This window comes from Cucurbita moschata, unplaced genomic scaffold (assembly GCF_002738365.1).
Source record: "Cucurbita moschata cultivar Rifu unplaced genomic scaffold, Cmos_1.0 Cmo_Scf00015, whole genome shotgun sequence".
Classification (NCBI taxonomy): Eukaryota; Viridiplantae; Streptophyta; class Magnoliopsida; order Cucurbitales; family Cucurbitaceae; genus Cucurbita; species Cucurbita moschata.
In genome coordinates, this window is record NW_019268531.1 from 2,611,853 (window position 1) to 2,635,520 (window position 23,668).

Sequence of the window (23,668 nt, forward strand, 5' to 3'; positions counted from 1 at the left end):
ATATTTAACTTCAAATCCAGTATTTCATGCTAGAACGAAACATATTGAAGTTGATTTTCATTTTGTTCGAGAACAAGTAGCACGTAAAGCAATGGAAGTTCGGTTCATTTCATCAAGTGATCAAGTAGCTGATATCCTGACAAAACCACTGTCTAAAACTCCTTTTACTACACATTGTAACAATCTCAACATGTACAAGACTTGTTGGGATTGAAGGGGACTGTTAGAATTGGTCAATCCATTAGAATAGCTTGAAGTTAGTCATGCCATAAGAATAGGCTTACTTCGTTAGTTTCCTATGAAATCGGATCTATTAGTTAATCTTTTGCCAATATAAATAGAATATGTCCTCAATAGTGTGAGGCACAGTTTTGCATAAACTTGATATGGTATCAGAGCCATGCCCTAAACTTAACAGAAACCATGGTGAGTTCTTCAGCATCTTCAATCGTCTCCAAAATCTAACCTTCAGCCTTCGTATTCTAATTCTCACACACGAAGGTTTCCCCATGGAATCTGCACGTTCTAACAATTTGTTGATTACAAACTGCGGTTTCCGATGAATTATCTCCTCTGGATCTTCTTTCTCAAATGCATGGATGAGACCAAATGTCGCTGGATCTAGACTGTCCTTTCATGGATATCACTTAAGACTCGACTGGGCTAACAACTATCTTCTACTATGCACTACAAGGAGAATTGGGCCTGATGGCCCATGTAGAATGAAAACTCGATTGGTTTCAGGCCCATGTACTTAAGCCTACCCAAGCCCAGATTGCTGGGTAAGCGATGTAATGGATCCATTGTTACTCGTATCGTATTGGCTCGATGGGCCTAACCCAAAACAAAGCTTATTCCATTTTGGGGGTAAATTGTAATTAACAGTGAAACTACTCGATTTACCGAGTGGGCGATTGGTTCGTGCAATATACTCGCGCTATTATTCGCGCCAAATCGTCATATCACCGTAAAAACGCAGAACGGGGAATAGCTGTTTTGTTTTGTTTCGCCGACTTTCCTCTCCAAACTTTTCCTTCCCGATTCTGCGGATCTCTTTCTCTGTGGGATTGTGCGGAGAATCTCTTCGCTCCAAGCTCCGGTTCTTCTTTCAAGCTTGCAAACATTAGCCTCTTCTGCGTCTTCGATCTCCACCGGACGTTTTTCTTTATCGGCGATCATTTTTCTGAGATTCGATGGCTCAAGCTGTGGAAGAATGGTACAAGCAAATGCCTATTATTACCCGCTCCTATCTCACTGCCGCTATCGCCACCACAATCGGCTGTTCCCTTGATGTATGTACCTTCTCTCCCCTTTTTCCATTTCTAGCTGTAGTTTTCTTGTTCTTGAAATCATCTAGGTTTACCTTTTGTTCTTTCTAGGGATCATCTCTTACATAATGGTTTTGAAGCGGAAGGTTTTGAGAATGCCTTCAAAGTTTTCTCTCAGTCTTGATTTTGATTTGTTATGGATTCATTAATGGTTTCTTTTGCCATCCCGCATGGTTACCGATGTCGATTAGTATTGCCTTCTGAGATTTTGATTTTTAGTTTGGTCTTTTGGTTTGCCATGGCGATTCTTGATGATTTTAGTGACCGATGGGGATTGCTGTACAAAATTCTTTAAGTTCTTGTGTCAAAATTTCCTGGTACTTAGTGGTCCAAAACGGAGGCACCCTGTTTTGTTGTTTCAGGATGATTTCTATTGGAATATCATAAACTTTAAACCTGTGGCTCATCCTTATAATCTTATTAGCCTTTGTTCCACATCATTTTGCTTCTTAATTTTGGAGTTTCACAAATGATATATTGTTTTAGCTTATCATTTGGTTTAGTTAATAATCTGTTACGGATTTTATATCCTACAGATTATCTCTCCGCATCATCTTTACTTGAACCCTATCCTGGTGGCCAAGAAGTATCAGTTCTGGCGTCTGATTACCAACTTCCTGTTCTTCCGAAAAATGGGTAATTATTGAAATTCAACCAGTCCTGGCTTTTATCAATTTCAATTAAAATCATGCTTGTAGGTATTGTGAAATACCTAGAACTTGTTGTTCGGTGATAGAAAATTTTGAACTACAGGTTGTTATTCATTTCCTAAAGACTCACGTTATTTTCTCCATGCCCTTCACTAATTTGAAGAAACGGACGTTTACTGTTATGGTGAAATTTTGTTCTATTATGGACGCTACTACCTACAACATTTATCCTACAACGTATTTTATCTTCCTTCATAAGTGCGATAATTTTGAATGAAGCTTTTGTGTACATTACAAGTTCAGTATTATATGTTGGTTCAAATCTTTTGGTAAATGATCGACATTCATTGCTCATTCCGGAATGGTAGGGTTGCCGATTACTAGGTTATTAAGTAACATTTATTATCTGCCTGAAATTGTAGACCATCGACTGCTCACATGAAGAATCTTATTCATGTACTTGATACTTATGTTACATTAGCCCCTTAAGTTTGAATTTTATTCTTCATGGAAGTTTTGATGCAATGATGAAATTTATTCCATGTTTTGGAGGTACCTTTGAAGCAAGGTAGCTAAATATAAATTTGTAATAGGAAAGTTAGATTGGTGCCACAGTGATGCATCATGAAAGCTAATCATTTTAAGTATACTACTTTTTTCATGCACATTCCATTTCCTGATTGTAGTCATTGGTCATCAACTCTTGGAATAAGAACTCATGCTTGCAGCCTTGCAGTGCACGAGAGTGGTGTTAGATGTCTTGTTCTTGTTTATTTTGGGTTTTAGCTTTTATGAAGTTCTGGTCTAGATGCACATGAGATGTAATTAGCAAGCTAAAGGTGTTGATGTCTTGTTCTTGTATTTGTTGTGGAAAAAAATATTACATTGACATGCACCTTATTTTAATTGTGAACCTTTGAATCCTTTCCTCGTCCCTGCAATTATGATTTAGCCACCTCTTCCCCTTGCCCCAAAAGGATAAAACTAACCTTCTTTTACCCTATATATTCTTGGGTCGGTTACCTCTTTTTATATTCATTTAGTTACAAAGGAGCTGGAAAATTTGGCATCTTCTATATTTCTCGACTCTTTCAGCATTTTCAGTTTATATATACATATATGTATATATTTCTCTTTTGGACAAGATTGAAATTGACAACCATCCGATGTTCCACTCTTAACTTGTGATGTGTCTGTTATTGCCAGATTTGGATTTTTTGTTTCACATGTTTTTTCTTGCCCGATACTGCAAACTTCTGGAAGAAAACTCTTTTAGGGGAAGAACAGCTGATTTCTTTTATATGCTCTTATTTGGGGCCACGGTGCTAACTGCAATTGTTTTGGTTGGGGGAATGATACCATACTTGTCCGAGTCAATTGCTGAAGTTATATTCCTTAGCAACTCTCTGACGTTCATGATGGTTAGTTTCCACCTAATATGAGAGCTATTGTCTCATTATTTTCATGCAATTCAGCTTTTTACTTTAACAAATCTTCTTATACACAGGTTTATGTGTGGAGCAAGCAAAATCCGTTCATCCATATGAGCTTTTTGGGCCTCTTTACTTTTACAGCAGCTTACCTGCCATGGGTGAGTAAGCCTGGGTTTCTTTGCATATTATTATTCTTTCAGTCATCCTGAAGTTGAAAATTTGTCTATGACTAGATCCCATCCAATGTTAATTCCTTTCAGTTGAATTCTCTATTCACCAGTAAAAGCATCACCTAAACTTCACGATAGAATATTAACTTTGTTTCTTTTCCTTTTTCCTGCACAGGTTCTATTAGGGTTCTCTGTACTTGTCGGGGCCAGTGCATGGGTAGATCTACTGGTATGCTGTCTGACTCTGCATTTGGAATATAATTCTTCACAGTTAGTTATGTTTGATCCGACACTCATTAGGTTTGCATAGTTCAATATTTTCTTAACCTGGAGTCTCCCGATACTGGTATTTTAAAACATTTTAGTACGGCTAAAGTATGATATGTAATTACTAACAAACAGCAAAATAAATCAATTTCCCTCGCATTGATTGTTTACGGAAATTGTTGGGTAGTTGAGGCCAGGAATATTAGTCCGTGGTTTTTTTTTTTTATTAGCACGAATTGCTTTAAATTAATGTAACCTTTTCCCTATGGAAACGAATTCTTTTGTGACTCAGGGTATGGTTGCTGGCCACGCTTATTATTTTCTTGAAGACGTGTACCCACGAATGACAGGCCGTCGACCGTTGAAAACTCCATCCTTTATCAGGGCCTTATTTGCTGATGAAGCAGTTGTAGTGGCACGGCCCGTGGATTTGAGATTTGCAGCACCTGCTGTTGAGGATATTCATCAAGATTAGTTATTATTAGACATTTGAGCAGTCTAGTGAACTGAAGCTTACCATCTTTTGGGCATTATCCACCCAAGAAAGGAGCAACCCCTGATGACAAGGAATTGTATTTTTCATCTGTAGCATAGTACACACCAAATTTGGCTTTAATTTTCCCACCTTTGTTTGGTATTGCCTTTGTGCGATAGTGAAATCTCAATTCTATTCGCTCTGAAATTTCTTGATTCAAAATGCTACACTCGAAGATGAATTTAAGCCGTTCAAAAGTGTTCGTTACTCGAACACAAGCACAAGCAAATTGAATGATCAAATTCGTTGTGATCTGATTAACATTGAAGTCCCTTTACATTGTTGATATAACACTGACGTCCCCTTCTGTCAATTAGAGATTGAAATAAGAGAGAACTCAAATAATTCGATGAAGACATGTTTTGGGTGCACTTGGCACAAGTAGTTATTCCCGAGAACTATGTACATGCTCATGTTATTCAAACCTAAAGATCACAAATTCTTTTTCATTTCGAAGGGAAATTCTTCTGTTGTAGAAATTTGTTCGGCTGTTGAAACAGTTTGATCCGAGACCTTCTCACATCCATGTCATCAAAAGTTTGGAGATCTCAGACATAATTTTTCTGAATCTTTCCTCACATCTGCAAGTACTAGACCCTATACTTTTCCAGCAATCAACCCAGAACTCTTCTTCATGAACTGTGCTCCATATGCTGCTGTTGAGGCCACTGTCGTTGACGCCACTAGCCAGCTGCAACCCGATCGAAAGACCGGTAAGTTTTTCGATATGTTATCTAGAGATTATAAACTCAAAAAGCTAGTAGCTGACATACCTCAAGAGCGTGACATAGAGCTCAGTCTCCTGTGTTCCAAACTCAGGTTGCAGAAGCGCAGCAGCGACCAATACCAATTGAAAAACAGTATTGACCTAACACAATCATCATCCTTACTAAGTAAAATGCTTGAATCCAGCCTTTTCTGATAGCGTAATTGTGCAATTGGAAGTTATAATTACCTTGCTAATAAACAGAGGCTCAACCTTTTGGGGAGAGGAACCGTCAAGATTGAAAAAGTCATGCCAGCTTCTCCACTGAAAAATTTTCAAACAACATTAGCGAGGAAGCTAGTTCCGGAGAAACCAGAGCATCCCATCAAGAAAATATGATGGCATTGCAGGGGCTTTTAGGGTAACAATATTCAATTTTTTCACCTTCCAACCCAAGCTATTGGCTCTCTGATATACAGCACCACTAACAAGTAAGACATCTCTCCCAACAACAAGGGCAACAAGTCCAGCTACGATAGAAAACAAAATCACGATTTATACTCATAAATGAATGATGAGAAATTCCACCATTTAAACGTGTTCAAATCTGGCCGATCACATCAAAACAAAACACATACCTAGGGTAATCAATGGACTAACTATGAAGGAGATTGAAACAAGAACATTTAAATTCCACGAATGAAGATCTTCTTGAATAATGGATTTGGAGTATTTTACAATCCAACAAGAAATCCAGAATCAGCGAGAATTAGATTAGAGGAATGGAATACTTACGATGGAGAAGACCATTCTGCACCATTGCCAAAGCAACACATCCAATGAGAACCTGATCCCAGGAACAGAACAAGAGTGAATAAAAGCAACCCAATTCAAACTGTACATGAAATAGAAGGGGTAGGGGATACAAAATTTACCTTGTCAGCCAAAGGATCCAGATAAGAACCCACTACAGAGTTTATTCCCATTTTTCTGGCGGTATATCCATCCAGCTACGAAAGAGGGGGCAAAAGCTAATTAAAAGTATATCAACCGTTTTCGTATTCAGAATATTATTGTGATTGAGTCAAGAAAGATAACATCAGCCGAGTACCCAGTCGGTTGCTCCTGATATAGCTAATCCCACCATCGCCGAAGAGTACCAGCCGTTTGAAATCATCCTGTATCAACATCCAGATGATGCAAATGTATCGATCATTAACTTCAAGAATGTACAACGGAAATGCCAATAAGGAAAACAACGAACAGATGAGTCAATTGGGAAACATGGAATGAGATTTAAATTTTGATGAAGTCAAGGGTGGAGAAACATTACCATCCAAGAAAAGGACCGGAAATTAACCGGCTTACTGAAATTAAGTTGGGCAAATTTACGAAGCCATGTACCAAATTATCATTTGTTTTGTTCGAATCCGATCGATCCAACAAGTGTGGCCCGGATGATACTGACCCAAATCCTATTCTGAGAGGAAGATTGGTTCTGCGAAGCAAATTGAATCCAGAATTTAAAGCTTCAACTCTGTGCAAAATAATTCTATTTCCTTGTACATAAAGGGGAGTGGCGGACTGCAAAAGCTTCCATGGCGGAGACGACAGGAAAAGAGGACCATGAAAGGGAAAAATCAATTTTGAGAGAGGAGAAAGAAGCCTCGTTGAGTGATAACCGAAGGGAGACAGAGGCTGGGATGGAAAAGAAGAAAGCGGAGAGAAGGGAGCTGAAATTGTACATGTGGTGGTCGTAAGGAAGGTTTTGAACCGACTGGGATTCTTCTTGATTAGAGCTTTAAGAGACCTAAAAATCGCCATTAGTAGGTCATTTTCTTTCCGATTCAGGCCTTTGTAATAGGTGAAGTCTCCTCCGAGGTAGACGGTGGATTCTAGTCGGTGTTCCTGCAATTAGGTTTTACAGGTTTCGGATGAAGACGACGGCGAACACGTGGATTTTCTACAGACAATGGCTGGGCTTTTTGACAAGCCCATGGACCATTTCAGCCCGATAATAAAAAACACACGTGGATTTTCTTCCGACAATGACTGGGCTTTCTGACAAGCCCATGGACCATTTCAGCCCGATAATAAAAAACACACGTGGATTTTCTTCCGACAATGGCTGGGCTTTCTGACAAGCCCATGGACCTTTTCAGCCCGATAATAAAAAACACACGTGGATTTTCTTCAGACAATGGCTGGGCTTTCTGACAAGCCCATGGACCATATCAGCCCGATAATAAAAAACACACGTGGATTTTCTTCCGACAATGGCTGGGCTTTCTGACAAGCCCATGGACCATTTCAGCCCGATAATAAAAAACACACGTGGATTTTCTTCAGACAATGGCTGGGCTTTCTGACAAGCCCATGGACCATATCAGCCCGATAATAAAAAACACACGTGGATTTTCTTCCGACAATGGCTGGGCTTTCTGACAAGCCCATGGACCATTTCAGCCCGATAATAAAAAACACACTTGGATTTTCTTCCGACAATGGCTGGGCTTTCTGACAAGCCCATGGACCTTTTCAGCCCGATAATAAAAAACACACGTGGATTTTCTTCAGACAATGGCTGGGCTTTCTGACAAGCCCATGGACCATATCAGCCCGATAATAAAAAACACACGTGGATTTTCTTCCGACAATGGCTGGGCTTTCTGACAAGCCCATGGACCATTTCAGCCCGATAATAAAAAACACACTTGGATTTTCTTCCGACAATGGCTGGGCTTTCTGACAAGCCCATGGACCTTTTCAGCCCGATAATAAAAAACACACGTGGATTTTCTTCAGACAATGGCTGGGCTTTCTGACAAGCCCATGGACCATATCAGCCCGATAATAAAAAACACGTCGATTTTCTTCAGACAATGCTTGGGCTTTCTGACAAGCCCATGGATCTTTTCAGCCCGATAATAAAAAATACACGTGGATTTTCTTCAGACAATGCCTGGGCTTTTTATCAAGCCCATGTACCTTTTCAGCCCGATAATAAGAAACTCAAGATCCGTTCGGCCCAAGAAAACTTAGGTCGAGGATCTTCTCCAGCCCTAATAACCCAATAGTAATCTTTTGTTTGGTCCTCATTGAGGGTTGCCGAAGCCCAACAAACATAATCATTGGTTGGACCAAGATCGGTCTTGTCTATGGCTTGTCCAATTGTGGCTTCTTTCAAAAAGTTATTTGATAATTTATTTTGTGAAAAGAAAAAAAAACTACCATGTATGAACACAAAACAAGCTAGTATCTCCATTATATCCCATTTTCAAGGTCCCAATGTTCAAAACCTTCCAATTGAAGAAAAATCATAAGATTTGTTGATTTATGCTATAAACATTATGGATGCCCTTCAATCTCACTCTTGTTAGAATGAAGAAGAAAAGAAAGAGTAATGATAGTTCCAAATACAATCTTCTTTTGAGAGCCGCCATGGCTTAATTTCCTTCTCCAGTAAAGAAAAAACGTTGCAATCCTCGAAATGAAGCACAAACAGATAAGGGAAATCAGAAGCAAAACAAAGAAACGAGACCCTTTAGAAGTGGAGCAGGAAATGAAGATCAAATGGGAAAGTCGTGTTTGAGAATCCTGTAACTGAAACCAGGAATCCCATTGAAGCGATTGCTTTTTGACAATTCAACAGCCTGCAATTGTTGGGGAGAATCCCATTATTGCCTTTTCTCTTCTTCCACTTCCAAGTCAAGGACACAAGCCAAAAGCTTCCCTTACAATCGCTTCTCCTCGAAGCATCTCCACTTATCCTCTGAGAGCTGCCATGGCGTTCCACCTCAAACTTGGTGAAGTACTCAATCTCCTTCATCACCAGCGACCCCACAGTGCCTCGCGTGCCAATTGCAAGTGGAGCAACACCACCCATTTTCTCAGAGAAGCTTCTGCTTCTGCTCATCCCTTTATACATTCTAATGCCTTCTCACATGCCCTTTTCTCGATGACTTTTGGGGTTGCTTTGAGTTTAGGCCATCCATCTCCTTGTTTGATGAAATTTACTTTACATAAAGTTGATTATATGAAGTTTCTGCGTGATTGGTGGATTCTGGGAGCCAAATGGACATCATACTCTACTTGTTATTTGCTCTGGAGGCATGTTTCTCCATTATAATGTCTTTCTTAAGATCTCTTTTGACATGTTTGGCCATCATTAGCACAGGCATGCCCTCATGGGTTTCCTGAGAGTTTTTCATTTATTTCTCTTATAATTATAAACCAGAGAACCAAACAAGGAGCCAGACCATTGTTATCTTGCTTTTTGCTCCATGCCATCATTTTAGTATTCCTACCAGGGTAAGGATGATTTAGAGTTCCCATTCAGTGGTGATGCTAGATCCGCCCTTATGACCTTAAATGGCATACCTCAGATGTACAATTTCTATCTAATCCACAAAAAAGGTTCAATCTTGAGTCAAAACATGCTGTAATTTTATTCTTTTATTTAAGTCACATAATAAACTGAAAACTACAGCGTTCTTTTCTCTTTTTCTTTTATCACTTATAACTCTGAAGCTTGAAACTGTTTTTGGATCTAGAAAGTGAAAAAAATTTGTCTCAAATAGCAAGTGAACCAATTCTAAAACCTATATCTAAATTAACAGGAAGTGTTCAGAAGAGAAAATAGTAGAGGGTTAGGGAACAGACAAGACCAGACAAGTAGAAGCCCTTTCAATTGATCAGATCTCCATTAATCATCCAAGAATGCTGAATATGGCTTCAGAAATTTATGTGTAGTGTGCCCTCCAACACAAAAACCTGAAGAAACAGAATTAAGTTTCAGGAGTCTATCAAAACCAACTAGTCAGAATGATCCTCACAAGTTGAATGCATCAATACGTTGACTACCATGATTAATTGCTCCCGCGCATCTCAAATGCACTTATGATTATCGAGCCAGGTTCGTTACGAAAGAATCGAACATCTGTTTCAGAATAGTCTTTACTTCATCCTCTGCAAATATGAATTCAATAGCATCTCTTGCCAGCTGAAATATTTCCTTTTTTCCAAGACCTGTCAAGAGAAAACGAGGGACCTCAGACCATTATGTTTTAATCTAATGTTCATTGCATTTATCATGAACAATATAGTTCTTAGTTACCAAACGCAGAGGCTGCCAAACTGTATTCTTTTGAAACGCTGGTGGAGAAAACCCCAGAATCATCAGTGCAGATTACTAAAGGATGGTTTGCTTTATACAAGTCAGCTGCATTGCCAATCACAGGTTGTTACAATGGTGATTCTAACTTTATGTGCATAGAATAACCCAAAAGGTTACTATGAATTTCTTAATTGAACCCTTCCAATACATTTAAGAATGAGAACTAACCAAAGTGATGAACATCTATTGAAGAGACTGAATTGGTCCTGATGTTGGATGTGAAGCAAATTTCAACCTGAAAGGAGAGAAATAGGACTTTTTAAGACAGATTCAAAGACATCGACAAAGCTGGGAAGAAAGGATGTAGATGTTTATTCACTCTAGAAGGAACGTCAGGTAATTTTAGACCATTTGATTTCTTTTGGGCTAGAACTGTTTCTCTACTTAGAAAATCTTGAACTGTGTGCTTTTCTTTTTTCAAAATTATAAAAATATTTTCAAGACTCCAATATCATAACAAGAAATGGTCTAAACTCATGGTCAATAATCTTCAGCTAAAGGACCTAAGGATGTAAAAGAAAGCCAGTCTCAAGCAGCAGTGTCATCAAGAAGAGAAAACTCATGGCAGAAATACTAAATTTCTGACCGGAACGTTCAAACGTTTCAGCTTCTCCCAGTCTTCTCCTTGAAAGAAACACGCATGGCCAACCCTCTGAGGCCAAAACTCTAACATAGCTTGTATCTCCTTCGGATTAGGTACCTACAAGCACTAACTTCCAGGAATAAAGATCAAACTGGTAAGGGCATTTCAAGTCCCAGCAAGCGTGAGTACACGAAAAGATAGTGTACCTCGCCACAGTGAAGTGTTATGTCAAGGCCATTTTCTTTTGCAAATTGAAGAGCAGGCAAAAAGGTGGTCCTGCATCATGTTCAAGAAGGGTTAGATTCTATTCCAACTTAAACAAAAAAAAAGCTTTTGTGACAAATGGCCTTGGGAATATACCATTCACCCACAATTGGATTTCCTGAAAGATCAATACCAACTACTCCCACATCTTTCAATTCCAGTGCAAGTTTCACCTGCAATAAGTAGTGCAAGATAAATGTGATTGTTTCATCCACTATCCGAGGTGCAAGCTCAACGTAGTAAAGTTTTCTTTGCTAACATACAGTTTCCATGGCATCCTCGGTCGTCTCTCGTCGGTCAATGCTCAAAAGAAGTCTAACATATATCCTTTTTCTTGGAGTAACATTTCTAGCATTGTCTATAGGCAGAGAATTCAACGAACTTCGGGCATCAACATCATGTGGCATGAAAGCAACATCGACACTACTGATACTTTTCAAACCTTCCACAACTGCTTCCATGTATGACCGTTTGGTCATTCCAATTGACTTGTTTTTCTGTTTAAAATGAAATCCATACCAAGCAAGTTGATTTATAATCTCCACAACTAAGCCTAACCCCTAGACAATAAGAAAGTACATTCCTGAATTGAAGGCAACTGATAGAATACCTTCGGAGTTGTTCTTAACTCAAGGTAAACAACATTCTCAGAAGCAAAGTCTTCAATAACCTGGTTAAAAGTAGATTGATAGGAGAAAGTTACACAGCGTACATCTACAATTAATGACTTTTTAAAAAAAGGAAAAACAATAAAGATGTTTACATACTTCTCTGGTGATTCTTGTAATAGTTGTATGATCAGTGGTGACCATGTGGATCAGGTCAAACAACTTGAACACTTCAACAAGAGAACGGTCACCTGAATGAAGAGACACATAAGAACTCTGTCCCTCAAGCTATACTTTGTTTGGATTTTGAAAACATTATAGGCAAGCAAACAAAGAAACCTACGAGTGAGAGTAGTTTTATAAGCTTAATTCTCAAAAACCAAAAACAAAAAGTCAAATAATTATCAAATAGAGCTGTAGATATTGGTGTACGGATTTTATGTAACATGGAAAAAAGAGTACATATTACAATATCGAGAACCCTATAAGAAAACTACAAAAACTTGAGTTAAACGTCAATATCCAAACAGCAGTATCTTTTGAAACAACTGGCCATGGTTGGAGCTTGCTGACATTACATAACATAAATTTCAAAGCATTGAATTAGAAATGTAATCGGTGTTAATTTTGTTGCACATTTCCAAAACAACTAGAATCCAAGAAGGAAGGAAGAAAGAAACGGCGTACTTTTGAGGATGACATGCTCGAAATCAGAAAACACTAAGACGCCCTTCTCACCCAACTCTCTGGCAAGCTCCCTGTAAGAGAAACACCATCTCAGACGCAAATAAGTGAAAATCAAAAGTGGCGCAAGTATAGAGAAGACAGAAAATGGATATAATAGGGAAAAGAAGGTCACAGTAAAGTAGAATCTCTGATGGAGCCATTGAGGTGAGCATGAAGCTCCACTTTCGGCATCGACTCGCACCATTCCATTTCTGCTTCTCTATCTCTTTGGCTCTACAGCTGAATGTGTTGCTGAAGAACAACAATCTTACCCAACACCATTGACTCGCATAACTGCTATGTGCTATCTCTGAAATCCGTATTCCTTCCTTCGTTCAGGGTTGACTATATCTTTGGGCCGGGCTCAATATTCTAAAAAACACCACTCCATGGGCCTGACTATACGGCCCAATAAGAACCACTGGCCCACATTATAATTCACTCGTCTAATTTGTAATAGACAATTTATGGATAAAATAATACTCATTTAATGTTATTTTGATTTAAATACGCATATAATTTTTTTAAATATAAAAAATATTGAAGATAAGAACATTGTTGAATAATTATTGGGGAAGTGCAAAGCCCCAAGAAATGAATCAAATTAATAGTTTCAACTAACCTCTACACCATATGGATGCAATTACTGCTGCAACTTGCCCGCTACAATTAAATGTCCGCATTTATTTTCTTATAACCTAATGCTATTATTTTTCTTTTCATGTACCAATTCAAATCTTTGTTAACAATTTTTTGTTATTATTACTGAATTAATTGTAGCTGATACTTTATTATCGCCACCAAAAATATATACGATCTATGTGCAGAGCGGGAAGAACCGGTCGATAAAGAACGTGGTGGACATAACTTCATACCTCACATCAATTTAATAATCAAGTTGCAAACCCAGCTATGATTTTGGTACACAATTTAAAGCTCAAAGTGGACCCAAAATTATAAAATGGTATGATATGATATTGTCCACTATGAGTACAAGCTCTCGTGACTTTACTTTGGGTTTCTTATAAAGCCTTATACTAAAAAAGATTAGTATGGCTCACTTATGAACTCAGGATCTTTCACTAAATTAACTAACATGGGACTCACTCTCAATAATTCTCGACAAGAACAAGGTTTATTAGATGAGGATACGAAAGATTTAGGGAGTTTTGGAGAAATACAGTAGCTTCATTTGGGAGGGAAGGATAGTTGATAGTATACATAAATTGAAATAGTATAACAAAATTAAACAAAGACCAAAGTTATAGCCTTTCCCACAAAAAGTGGCTCTAAAATTAACCCGACCTCTCCAATATGGTAGCCTTCAGAGGGTTCTTCATAATCACCGTAAACGCAAAAGTCTCGGTCGGGTCGGGGGGGGCTCCAGGAGCCGGGACCCACTTGAATGCCTGTACCATTCTTGCCAGCATCATGTGAACATGCAACGTCCCCAATGTCATGGCCGGGCAGATCCGCCGTCCTGCCCCGAACGGCACCATCTTGACGCCCTTAGTTCCTGTTACGTCCACGCCAACACCGTCGCCTTCCAAGAACCTATCCGGCCGAAACGAACCCGGTTCTTCCCACGTGTTGGGGTCGTCCGATAAATGAGCCGTGTAAAACTCCACGCTGGCGTCCGCCGGGATCGTGTATCCACCGAGCTCCGTCTCTTTCGTCGCCGCGTGAGATAGTAAGAAATGGCTGGGAGGGTGTCGCCGGAATGTCTCTTTCACAACTGCCCCTAGATATGGCATTTTCTCTACGTCGCCTTCGGTTACCACACCATCTTTACCTGTTACAACATTCCACTAAAAGGTTAACTTTTAGCTTTAATTTAGCTCAATAAATTTCAATTTTGAACCCATCTTCCAATTTTGTTCCTAAGAATGTTATGATTACAAGCTATTTTTATCTATTTAAACAAAATATGAGGGATGGATGAACATTACCCACAACGCTAATGATTTCGTTGTATAGTCTTTCCTGAATGTGTTGGTCTTGAACCAAATGAAGCAAAGCCCACTCCAGCGCCGTGGCGCTGGTATCAGTTCCGGCATTAATTACCTCCGAACAAAGCGTGACCAGCTCCTCCTCCCCCAACCGCCCACGTCCAGGCGTTTCCAGTTCAAATAGCGAATCAAGATACGCAGCTCCAATTGGACTAACCATCTCCGGCAAATCCTTCATCACGCTCTCATCCCCATTCCTCTCAACGAACAACCTTCTCCTCCTTATCAACGGTATCAGACATTCCAACTGTTTTCTCCTCAGCTCCTTCGCCTGCTTCAGTTGCCGTCGGAACAAAGGTGTGAGCACCGGCAAAAAGTCAGGGAGCTTCGGCAACGTAATCAACATCACGTCCTTCAGTATACTCTCTATCACCTTAATCTCCTCTTCCGGGATTTTCGCTCCAAAGCATATACAGATCAGAATGCTACATACCGACAGCCGGCAGTTGCTCATAACCTCCACGAATCCCTTCTCCGAATTCTCTTTCCTCAGTCTTTCCAAATGGCTTTTAATCGCCCACTTCCTTATCCAACTACATTGCTTGATTCTCGCCGGGTTTATCAGCTCCGTCACGAAGTTACGGCGGAGTGTTCGCCACAGGGGACCATACTCAGCTGAGTTGACAGCGCATTTTCCGACGCTAAAGACTAGGCGAATAGGTGAGTCAGCAGGACGACTGGCAAATAAGGGACCACGCTGCACGAGAGCTTCGTGAATCAACTCCGCACTAGACACAATGATGAGTGTGCGTTGCCCCATTTGCATTGTGAAAATGGGACCATATTTTTCACGTAAATCGCGAGCCACGAAAATAAACGGACGACGTTGGAGAATAACTTGTATGAGATTTCCGACAATCGGCCAGCCCGGTGGCCCAGGAGGGAGATTCTTGGAGCCACCCCCAGTAGCAGACCAGTAACGCCACCACAAGGAGAAAAAAAGGAAGGCCAGGAGAAGAACAGCGGCATCCAGTAAGTCCATAGCAGAGGCGAGGCGAGATCAAGAAATGTGATTGATAGTTGAAAGTTGAGAATAAATGGCGACGTCTTTGCATATAAAAAACCAAAGGTGAGAACGGGGGGTGGGTGGCCCGGTGAGCGAAGTGAATGAGTTTGGTTGATTAAACAACGCAATAAATATAAAGAGCTACTCGCAGGGTACGGCTTAAACAGCAAGTAGTTGAGATGATGCCTTATAGTGTTTACTTTTACCATCCTTCCCTTCCAAAAATCTACTTTAGAATTAATTCTCTTCGCTTTAAAAAAAAAAAAAAAAAAAAAAAAGAATGGGGAAGAGGAGTTTGTTGCGATCACGCAAAGGGGCAAATAGAGCAAATAGGGAACCATTTTGGTTGCTTTATGTCATGCCATTAATTGGACAACTTTTAATCACCAGAGTTAATTTAATATTCCGCTAAAGTGGTTGCCAAAACGTCAACTCATTTGATTACCATAACTTTTAGGCATTAAAATGCGATTACGAGGAGTAAAATTTGGCATATTTTTGGATGAGAGACTTATAATTAGGTGCATAAAATATGCAAAGTTTTGTTAGATGTGAAAATGGGTAATAATAAATGGTGACAAAAGTGTGGGACCCTACCAGTGAGTCAAGATCTTATCCACGCAAACCAAATAACGAAAAATAAAATCACAACCAGCTTGGTGGGGTGGTTGTTTCCTGCATTTATGAAGTTTACCAATTCCCAAAATGCTAATCAAACATTGTTTTTTTCAATAATTCTATGTCGCTGGATTCAACAACTATTCTTCATTACATGTAAATATATATAAATATTCTTCATTCATTGCCTGCCCTCTAATATAACTATAACTAAATTATAATCAATATGCTCAGATTTAGGTGAGCAGTTCTTATTTTGGGTTTTCTTAGATGAATAAAGTTTCTAATTTTCAGGTAATATGCAAAACAAGATTTTTTTTATCAACTTAGATCTGTGCTTAATTGCTGCAAAATAAACGCCTACAATTTTGGGTATGATCCCCTGTCATTCAACATCGCCCAATATACTATTTCATCTACCATTGATAAAATTAAATAATTATTGAAATATTAATGAAGGCAATAAGGTAGTGGTGGGTGAGAAATAATGCACAGAATTTATTGGCGTTTGCCATGTGACGTGTGATATCAACACTGGGCGCCTGCTGCTGCATTATGGGTCTCAATTCTCGTGTCCAATAAGAAGGAAAAAAAGGAAAGGCAAAACGGCTGCGTTTTTTGTGAGTTTAGCCCAAAAAAATATCAAATAAATGCACTTTATTTCGCAATGGACTAATCTTATGAACAGTGTTTTGGTGATATAATTTGGAATTTAGACGCACTTTATTTTGTTTTCCTATGCACGCTCACACCGCCACTGTAGTGGTAGCATTGTAACCTTCGTGATGTACTCATTATTCTTCAAAGTGTTGTCTGTTATGTTGTCGCCATTTTCATAGATTTTTATTTATATATATATATATATATATAAAGTATAGTTTATATTTTTTTTTAAATATAAAACATCTGAATAAATTAAATAGCATTTATAATTTAAAAATACTCAAAATTCCAGACTTTTTAGGGTCCATCTAACCGAGCCGTTCCAAGTCCATAATCGGACGCTTAGAGGAGGAGTGAGCCACTCCACGTTCTAACAGCATTTTAGTGGGCTGGGCTATAGGAAACATGAACTCAGGCTTGACTTAACCTAGGCCCAAATCTCAACCAACACAACCACAATCTCCTCTCCCTGTGGCTACAAAATCGGCGTCAACAACGATCTCCTTCAATCACAGCTTTGCCTGTGGGAAAACAATATACGTAGATGAGACTTGCGCTTTCTTCTGAAAGGGAAAGAGATCGGAGGAGAAGGTGTACCTGAGAGTAGATGAAGGTTCCGAGGATTGCGATGGCAGCTCCAATGGCGTTGATGGGTCGGACAGGAGTGTGGAAGATGATAATCGACGACACTATTACGAAGATTCTTTTCATTGTGTTACCCACGCTGAATGTCAGTGGCGATATCTGATCTAGAGACATGTACGACACTTGGTTGTACAAGTGGTAGAACATACTTTGAGCTCCCAACCACCTGAATTTCACGCAAACACAAACGATGGGTTTAACTTCAATCTCCCAATATCACATTCTAAATAAAGATCAGATCGGACCACATGTGAGGGAACAAAAGGACACTGGATTCCCATATTTCAGATAGCGAAGAAATTTGGGATTTGGAGGGTTTTGTAGTTACCAAATGAAATTGGGACCAATTTGGGAGAGAGCACTTTGGAATCCGTCAGCCCACAACTTGGGTCCCTCCACAGCAATGGCGAAAGGAGTAAGAATTAGCAGAGACAGCAATGAGAGGCAAGCGTAGTAATTCATCCCACTCACTGACTTTCCCTTCATCCCTTTCTTTGAGAATATGTTTCTAAACACAAATGCCAAGTTCGATATCATCGCTCCCGAGAAACCTGAAACACAAACCCCCAAATTGAGATTTACAGCGGCAAGTAAGCACAGACATTCCGGCAAGGATTCCTCACCGGTCATGTTGAAGTTGAGCTCAGTAACGGCGGAAAGAGCGCAGCCTCCAATGATTGGGATAAGAGATAAGTAAACTGGCAATGGAAACATCTCGCCCAATAGAAACCTGGACACCAACACACTGAAAGCTGGCTCCCCACTCTTGATTATGTGAGTGAATGAGACTGCGACTTTGGACATGCTCACAGTTGCTGCAACATGCCCAATCGAATGCGCCACTGCAACCTATAAAAGTAACCATATCACACAAAATATCCGATTAGTGATCTGGAATTGAACTTTCGAATGCTCTGTTTTGCAAAACAACAGAGCAAACACATCATGCATAAGATTAGTCCCTAATCCAATTTGTAATGCAGTTTATTACATTCATATTCTTCGAAAATCAAAACCCAGGTTTTTGAATTGAAGAAAAATTAATACCAAAACAGAGCATCTCAAAGTTATAATTATATTTACCGGCAGTAGGGATTTCCAGAAATCGAAATCGGTTTTGGGAGCGTCGACCATTCTAGTGGCCCAAGAAATAAGCATCATGAGCGATCCAGCCGCAAGGGAGAGAGTGGAGGTGAGCCATGGATAAGGGAAGGCATTAAGAACCTTCTTGTTATAGACATTGAACACCACATTCAAAGCCCACCAAGTGGCGAAATAGAGCCCAATTTTGAGTTTCTGAGCCGTCTGTTCATCGGGAAGCTCAATGTTAATCTGAAGAGGTCGGGATTCAGCCTCATACGCCTTGCACACCGTCGAACGCTGAGATGATTTTGTGGGGAAAGAAAGATTCTCAACGGATGAGATGTGAAGTGGTTTGTTGGTAGAAAGAGATCGATCGACATGCTTAAGAGCACAGCAATCCGAGGATTGCAATGGAAGATTCGGCCATGGAACTGGAGATTTTCTGTTGAAAAACTCAGAGGAAGTGAGATTGGAAGATGTGAGCCTAAGTGAAGAGATCATGGTGCTTCTCAAAACCTGATAATGCAAAGCAGAAAAGGATGAAACCCAATAGAAAGAATTTGTGGGTGAGTGAAAAGAGCGAGGAGAGGAGTGGCTATTTATAATACAATTTTGAGTTCAATTACGCAAAGGGAGAACCGTTGGATCTTCAAATTTTCATTAGCCCGATGAGGGAATAAAATTCAAATTAGTAATTCAATTCCTACCTTCTCTTTATGCTTGATTAAATTTGTTTTTGTTCTAAAACCATGTTGGATCTGTTCGATAGCCGTTTCGGTGGAAATTGGCGTTTGGTGAGAATGAAGAGACGAAAATGATATATACAAGTAGGGGTGTTTGAATTGGCCTCTCTTCAATTCCAATTTCCTTCAACATGTTTTTATCAATTCATTGATTTTTCTACCGCATTTCCCCACTTCAAGGAAACCTCCTCCGGATTGATATTTCCATTTTCTGAGAGCGTTTATGCACCGCAAGTTGCTAAAGTGGGATTCTAATGGGAATGATACAAAAGGACAAGGGTAAAGAAAATCTCAAATCTCAAGGACGCAGACACGACACAAGCCATTGTGACAGACAAGGCGCAAGCTCATGTGGGAGCAGCAGCGGCAGCACAGAGGCGCTGTGCTGTGTCATTTCAGCAAATAATTAGCGGCACATATTTGAAGTTGAACTGGAATATAATTGACGGCTGGTGGAAGCGAATGGGAGTTTGCCGAGTTTTGTTTGAACCGACCAATCATTCTGTCCTTCTGATTCCTGGGTCCTCCCAACAACCAAAATTAACGGCTACCATTTTTTTTTTTTTTTAGTCCTTTTTCTCTTCTTTTTCAAAACATACTTTACACAAATTTCGGTGGGTGAAGATATTTATTTACTTTCAGTTAAGAGTTGGCCAAATATAAATGGAGTGTTATTGACTTACCCTCTAAGTTAAAGAGTGTATGTAATCACATCCAATTTGTCTTTACCAGTGTAGGTTAATAACATCGGATTTGTCTTTGAGAAGAGAGTGTAAGTCAATAACACTTTTGTCTAGTGAAAATAGAGAATGTAGGTTAATAACACTAAACTTGTCCTTAAGAAAAGAGTGTAGGTCAATTACACTTTTGTCTTCTCAATAGTGAAACAATAGACCGCACTTGATTAGTTTGCATTTTTTACTTTCAAGAAATTATTGAATTTACAAAATAGATGCAATGCAAAACTAAAAAAAATTTAGACTTCTCAATAAATTATTGAATTTCCCAAAAACATGCAAAACTCATAAATAGACTGCAGTGTACTAGGGATTGGTAATTTGTCCCATTTAATTTGATTGGAAAGTGAATATACTCCCTGATCACTTCTTGGTCCATGCATAAATGATTTACTCCAAGATTTGTAATTTTGTTCCATTTAATTTGATTGGAACAAGTAAATATCTTGGTTTATCACACTGATGAATAGAATAAGGATGTGTTAAATAAACATCCGAAGTTTTGAAGTTGGATAATAACACCAAGATCAGTACTCTGAATCACTTGAGAGGTTGTGAAAGAAAATACGAACATCTCGAATATGCCACCTTTGAGCTTTGTGAGAAATTTGAAGATGCTTATAACGTATTCTTAATATTGGATGATTAGCGACCGTAAAGGCTTCATTGATTGAGTTAGGGTTTGACTTTAGGTTTAATACTCCTCTTGAACTATACCAAGATCGTTGCTTTGATACCATGTTAAGAATGAGAAATAGAAATAGAATTGGGATGGAAATGGTGCATTCTCATTTATATTCATAAGCTTTAGATAGGATATAAGCTATCAACTAATACATATCACTAAGAAAAATATAAACTAATTTAATATTGAAAATAAAATAAAATATACTATAAATCAAATCATATTGAATATTAGGATGTAATAACTAAATATATTTTCTACCAAAAAAACAAAAAAATTGAGAATTTCTAGTTTAATTAATTAAAATGTTTAATAAAAGTAGGAATTTTAGAATAGTCTCTAAATATTATTACCACCAACCTAATGACAAATTCAAAATACAGTTAACCACCAAACGCCCACCACAGGAGACCAACACTAAACTTAGAACAAGAAAATTTTGTTATTGAAGTTGAAGGTTAGAGTAAAGTCAATGCCCGAACCTCCTCGATCCTCTCTGATTCTTCCAACCCCTACAAACCATTCACCATTCGTCTCTAAATCACCGCCGGGGCAGGGGGAAGTGCTTTTCAAGGTGCGTTCTTGACTTCTCGACTCTTCCTCTTCCTCTTCCTCTTCCTCTTCCTCTTCCTCTTCCTCACCTACTGCTTATCCAAACCAAAAACTCAATTAATTAAACACCTCCATATTTCAAATTATAAGATCGTTATGTGAAATTACGACACTAAATTTCAGAATATTGTTACCGTAGTTTAAAACAAAAAACTTAAAAAGTGGGCGTTTTAGGGATTTTCCCGCATCACAGCCGCTCTGATCCTCTCAACCGTGCACTTAATCAAGCTGTTCACAGTGGCCACTGATCCAATTGACAGTCTAGCCGTTGGAACTGAATCAACCAGGATTTGAAATGCCACCGTGATGAGTGACCCACCGGAGCCCAGCTCCAGAATTTCCCCACCGTTGGCCCCGGCGGGTCCGTCAGGGAGTATGGCGAATCCTGACGGTAAAAGTGCCACGTAATCCGGATCGCAACCGCTTAGCACCACGTTCATTGCAACTGTGTCCACCGGAGCATAAATAACGTAGGATCCTGTACAGTCGGTGCAGCTTTCTTGTAGTATCAGCATATTGCTCTGGCTCGAATTTGCACTCTATAAAACACATTTACAATTTTCAGCAATCTATTGTGTTAAAAACCCCAAATAATAAAAAAAATCTTACTGACATTGACACGGAGCAAGGAAACACAATTCCCGGAGTGGCGGCCGTTGGCTATGTGCGCCATTTCCTGGACTAACCCCCCATTCGACAGAATATCCCACTAAAAAAAAAAAAAACATTCCAATTATTTCAGCACTTGAAATTTAAAAATCTAAGCATTTGAATATCTTGATGTATGTATGGGTACCTCGCTTCGAGATTTCTCTTTCCGAAGGAAATCAAACACAACCTTAGGTGGAACAGGGATCCAAAAAGAAGTGGCGGCGCTCAGCACAACACCAGGTGGTCGCCCTGGTTCGTCGGTGCTCTTCCTCGTTACAACTCGAACATCATCACCAGCGGCGATTGGTAACGCCGTCCACGCGTGTACACTCGACGCGCCAACGCCAGCGCAAAAGCTCGTCACCATTCTCTCGGCTAGCTTCAGCATACTCTTCCTCCCTTCAATACTCGATATGACTGCCATAATTCATTGGTGGGAATAGCATTAAGTTACTGAGTAATGATGAAAACAGAGGAATGATTTAGAGTAGAGCAGAGTAGAACCGCGTAGATCGCCGGTGGATATGGAGGTGGCGATTGATGTGGCAAAACGTTCAGATTGCCTATCTAAAGTAGCAACCCATCGTTTAGCCCCAAAAGCGAGGCCTGAATTAAAGAGCGGTCTGTACATTGTCGGGACACCAGTTTCGTCCGCCTCAACATGTTCCACCCAAGTGATCTGAAAAATAAGGCCATCATCAGCACCCGTAGGTGTTCATAATTTTAATTAGTTGGTTGGAACTAGAATTAAAGAACAACACCTTTGAATAGCCATTGGGCAATTGTTGAATCAAACAACCAGAAGGTCTCCTTCGGGTCCTTGGCATGGAACAGGGCCGCAGGGTGTCCAAGGAAACATCAGCCACCGCCCATACCCCATCCCCCTGCTGTTTGCAGTATCTTACAAAGTAGTTTTCACGTGTTGGAACAAGTGGCGATGGAACTTGGAATTCAGCACTCATCTGTCCACACGAAACCATCACAAATTGTCCACTTTGAGTATAAACTCTTAAAAAAAATTTAATTTGAGTACCAGGTACAAGGCGCCGTTGAAGTTTCCGGGTAGGCCAGGCGAAAGAACTTCAACGGTGGACGCCCGGGAAACAATGCCGCAGAACACAGTGGACCATTGCGTCTAAGAAACAAACAAACATATAATTAATTTTACATTGATTAGAATTAAAAACAAATTAAGGATTAGAATTAGAGACAAACGTACAGCGTCCATTAAAATATCCACGAGCTTAATATGGTTCATGAACACAATAGCCGAAACTCGAGAAGCTTCGGTTCTAAAGCCCAAGGGTTTGGGCCCAACTCTGCCCCCAAAACAGCTCAAATACTCTGCTTCGTTAAGAACCACTTCACTTGACTTGGTATCAGCCGGAACCCACAACGGTTCTCCGGCCTGAGCCATTCGGCTCAATTCCTCCATGCCGGAAACCGCCAGTTCTACAATGATTGGCTTGTCGGCTTCTGAAGGTCTGGAAATGGAGCGGAGAAAGTCGCACGCTCCATACATTTCCCCCACGAAACCCGACGACTGTGGAGCATTGGACGGCAGGTGATAGTACGAAGAAGGGACAGACTTGGTGGATTTCAGGCCATATCCACTCATTCGCTCCATCTGTGTCATATCATCAATAACAGCTACAAATCAGCTCAACATTAAACAAAAATTAGTGGTATGAAAATTATTATTATTATTGAACTAATTTTGATATTAAAAAAAAAAAAAAAAAAAAAAAAAAAAAAAAAAAAAAAAAAAAA

The 23,668-nt window shown here is 39.6% G+C and overlaps 6 protein-coding genes across 7 annotated transcripts in view; 1 reads left to right on the forward strand and 5 right to left on the reverse strand.

Annotated features, from left to right (window-relative positions):
- The first annotated feature begins 948 nt into the window (after nt 1–948).
- Nucleotides 949–4,590, forward strand: LOC111453368 (derlin-2.2). The gene is made up of 6 exons (XM_023094436.1): nt 949–1,292; nt 1,865–1,964; nt 3,185–3,399; nt 3,486–3,569; nt 3,757–3,810; nt 4,141–4,590. Exons 1-6 carry the CDS (start codon nt 1,194–1,196, stop codon nt 4,321–4,323), a joined length of 735 nt encoding a protein of 244 aa, XP_022950204.1. The 5' UTR covers nt 949–1,193; the 3' UTR covers nt 4,324–4,590.
- A 71-nt stretch (nt 4,591–4,661) lies between these two features.
- LOC111453367 (cardiolipin synthase (CMP-forming), mitochondrial) lies at nt 4,662–7,025 on the reverse strand. Its single transcript, XM_023094435.1, has 8 exons — nt 6,423–7,025; nt 6,201–6,267; nt 6,025–6,099; nt 5,885–5,936; nt 5,534–5,619; nt 5,339–5,413; nt 5,157–5,251; nt 4,662–5,074 (listed from the first exon to the last, which is right to left on the reverse strand). The coding sequence occupies exons 1-8, from the start codon at nt 6,911–6,913 to the stop codon at nt 4,981–4,983; spliced, it is 1,035 nt and encodes a 344-aa protein (XP_022950203.1). The 5' UTR covers nt 6,914–7,025; the 3' UTR covers nt 4,662–4,980.
- Nucleotides 7,026–9,513: 2,488 nt separating this feature from the next.
- On the reverse strand, nt 9,514–12,765 carry LOC111453363 (adenosine deaminase-like protein). The gene is made up of 12 exons (XM_023094431.1): nt 12,580–12,765; nt 12,408–12,478; nt 11,880–11,971; nt 11,723–11,782; nt 11,376–11,609; nt 11,209–11,285; nt 11,055–11,124; nt 10,852–10,965; nt 10,434–10,500; nt 10,206–10,310; nt 9,953–10,117; nt 9,514–9,862 (listed from the first exon to the last, which is right to left on the reverse strand). Exons 1-11 carry the CDS (start codon nt 12,654–12,656, stop codon nt 9,993–9,995), a joined length of 1,092 nt encoding a protein of 363 aa, XP_022950199.1. The 5' UTR covers nt 12,657–12,765; the 3' UTR covers nt 9,514–9,862; nt 9,953–9,992.
- A 794-nt stretch (nt 12,766–13,559) lies between these two features.
- On the reverse strand, nt 13,560–15,572 carry LOC111453356 (cytochrome P450 77A1). Its single transcript, XM_023094421.1, has 2 exons — nt 14,396–15,572; nt 13,560–14,238 (listed from the first exon to the last, which is right to left on the reverse strand). Exons 1-2 carry the CDS (start codon nt 15,435–15,437, stop codon nt 13,742–13,744), a joined length of 1,539 nt encoding a protein of 512 aa, XP_022950189.1. The 5' UTR covers nt 15,438–15,572; the 3' UTR covers nt 13,560–13,741.
- A 1,468-nt stretch (nt 15,573–17,040) lies between these two features.
- On the reverse strand, nt 17,041–19,054 carry LOC111453358 (glucose-6-phosphate/phosphate translocator 2, chloroplastic-like). Its single transcript, XM_023094423.1, has 5 exons — nt 18,471–19,054; nt 18,011–18,236; nt 17,716–17,938; nt 17,340–17,553; nt 17,041–17,263 (listed from the first exon to the last, which is right to left on the reverse strand). The coding sequence occupies exons 1-5, from the start codon at nt 18,969–18,971 to the stop codon at nt 17,252–17,254; spliced, it is 1,176 nt and encodes a 391-aa protein (XP_022950191.1). The 5' UTR covers nt 18,972–19,054; the 3' UTR covers nt 17,041–17,251.
- Nucleotides 19,055–20,910: 1,856 nt separating this feature from the next.
- LOC111453349 (homeobox-leucine zipper protein MERISTEM L1) overlaps nt 20,911–23,668 on the reverse strand; it is a 4,627-nt gene continuing 1,869 nt past the window's right edge. The window contains exons 5-13 of one of the 2 annotated variants that reach the window (XM_023094409.1): nt 23,118–23,525; nt 22,932–23,033; nt 22,660–22,860; nt 22,403–22,577; nt 22,044–22,315; nt 21,861–21,956; nt 21,382–21,786; nt 21,272–21,279; nt 20,911–21,241 (exon numbers count right to left, since the gene is read on the reverse strand). In XM_023094409.1, the coding sequence (XP_022950177.1) occupies nt 21,418–21,786; nt 21,861–21,956; nt 22,044–22,315; nt 22,403–22,577; nt 22,660–22,860; nt 22,932–23,033; nt 23,118–23,525 (1,623 nt within the window). In that variant the 3' untranslated portion in view covers nt 20,911–21,241; nt 21,272–21,279; nt 21,382–21,417. Of the gene's footprint in view, nt 21,280–21,381; nt 21,787–21,860; nt 21,957–22,043; nt 22,316–22,402; nt 22,578–22,659; nt 22,861–22,931; nt 23,034–23,117; nt 23,526–23,668 lie in introns of both variants that reach the window. The other variant, XM_023094408.1, reaches the window with a different exon arrangement.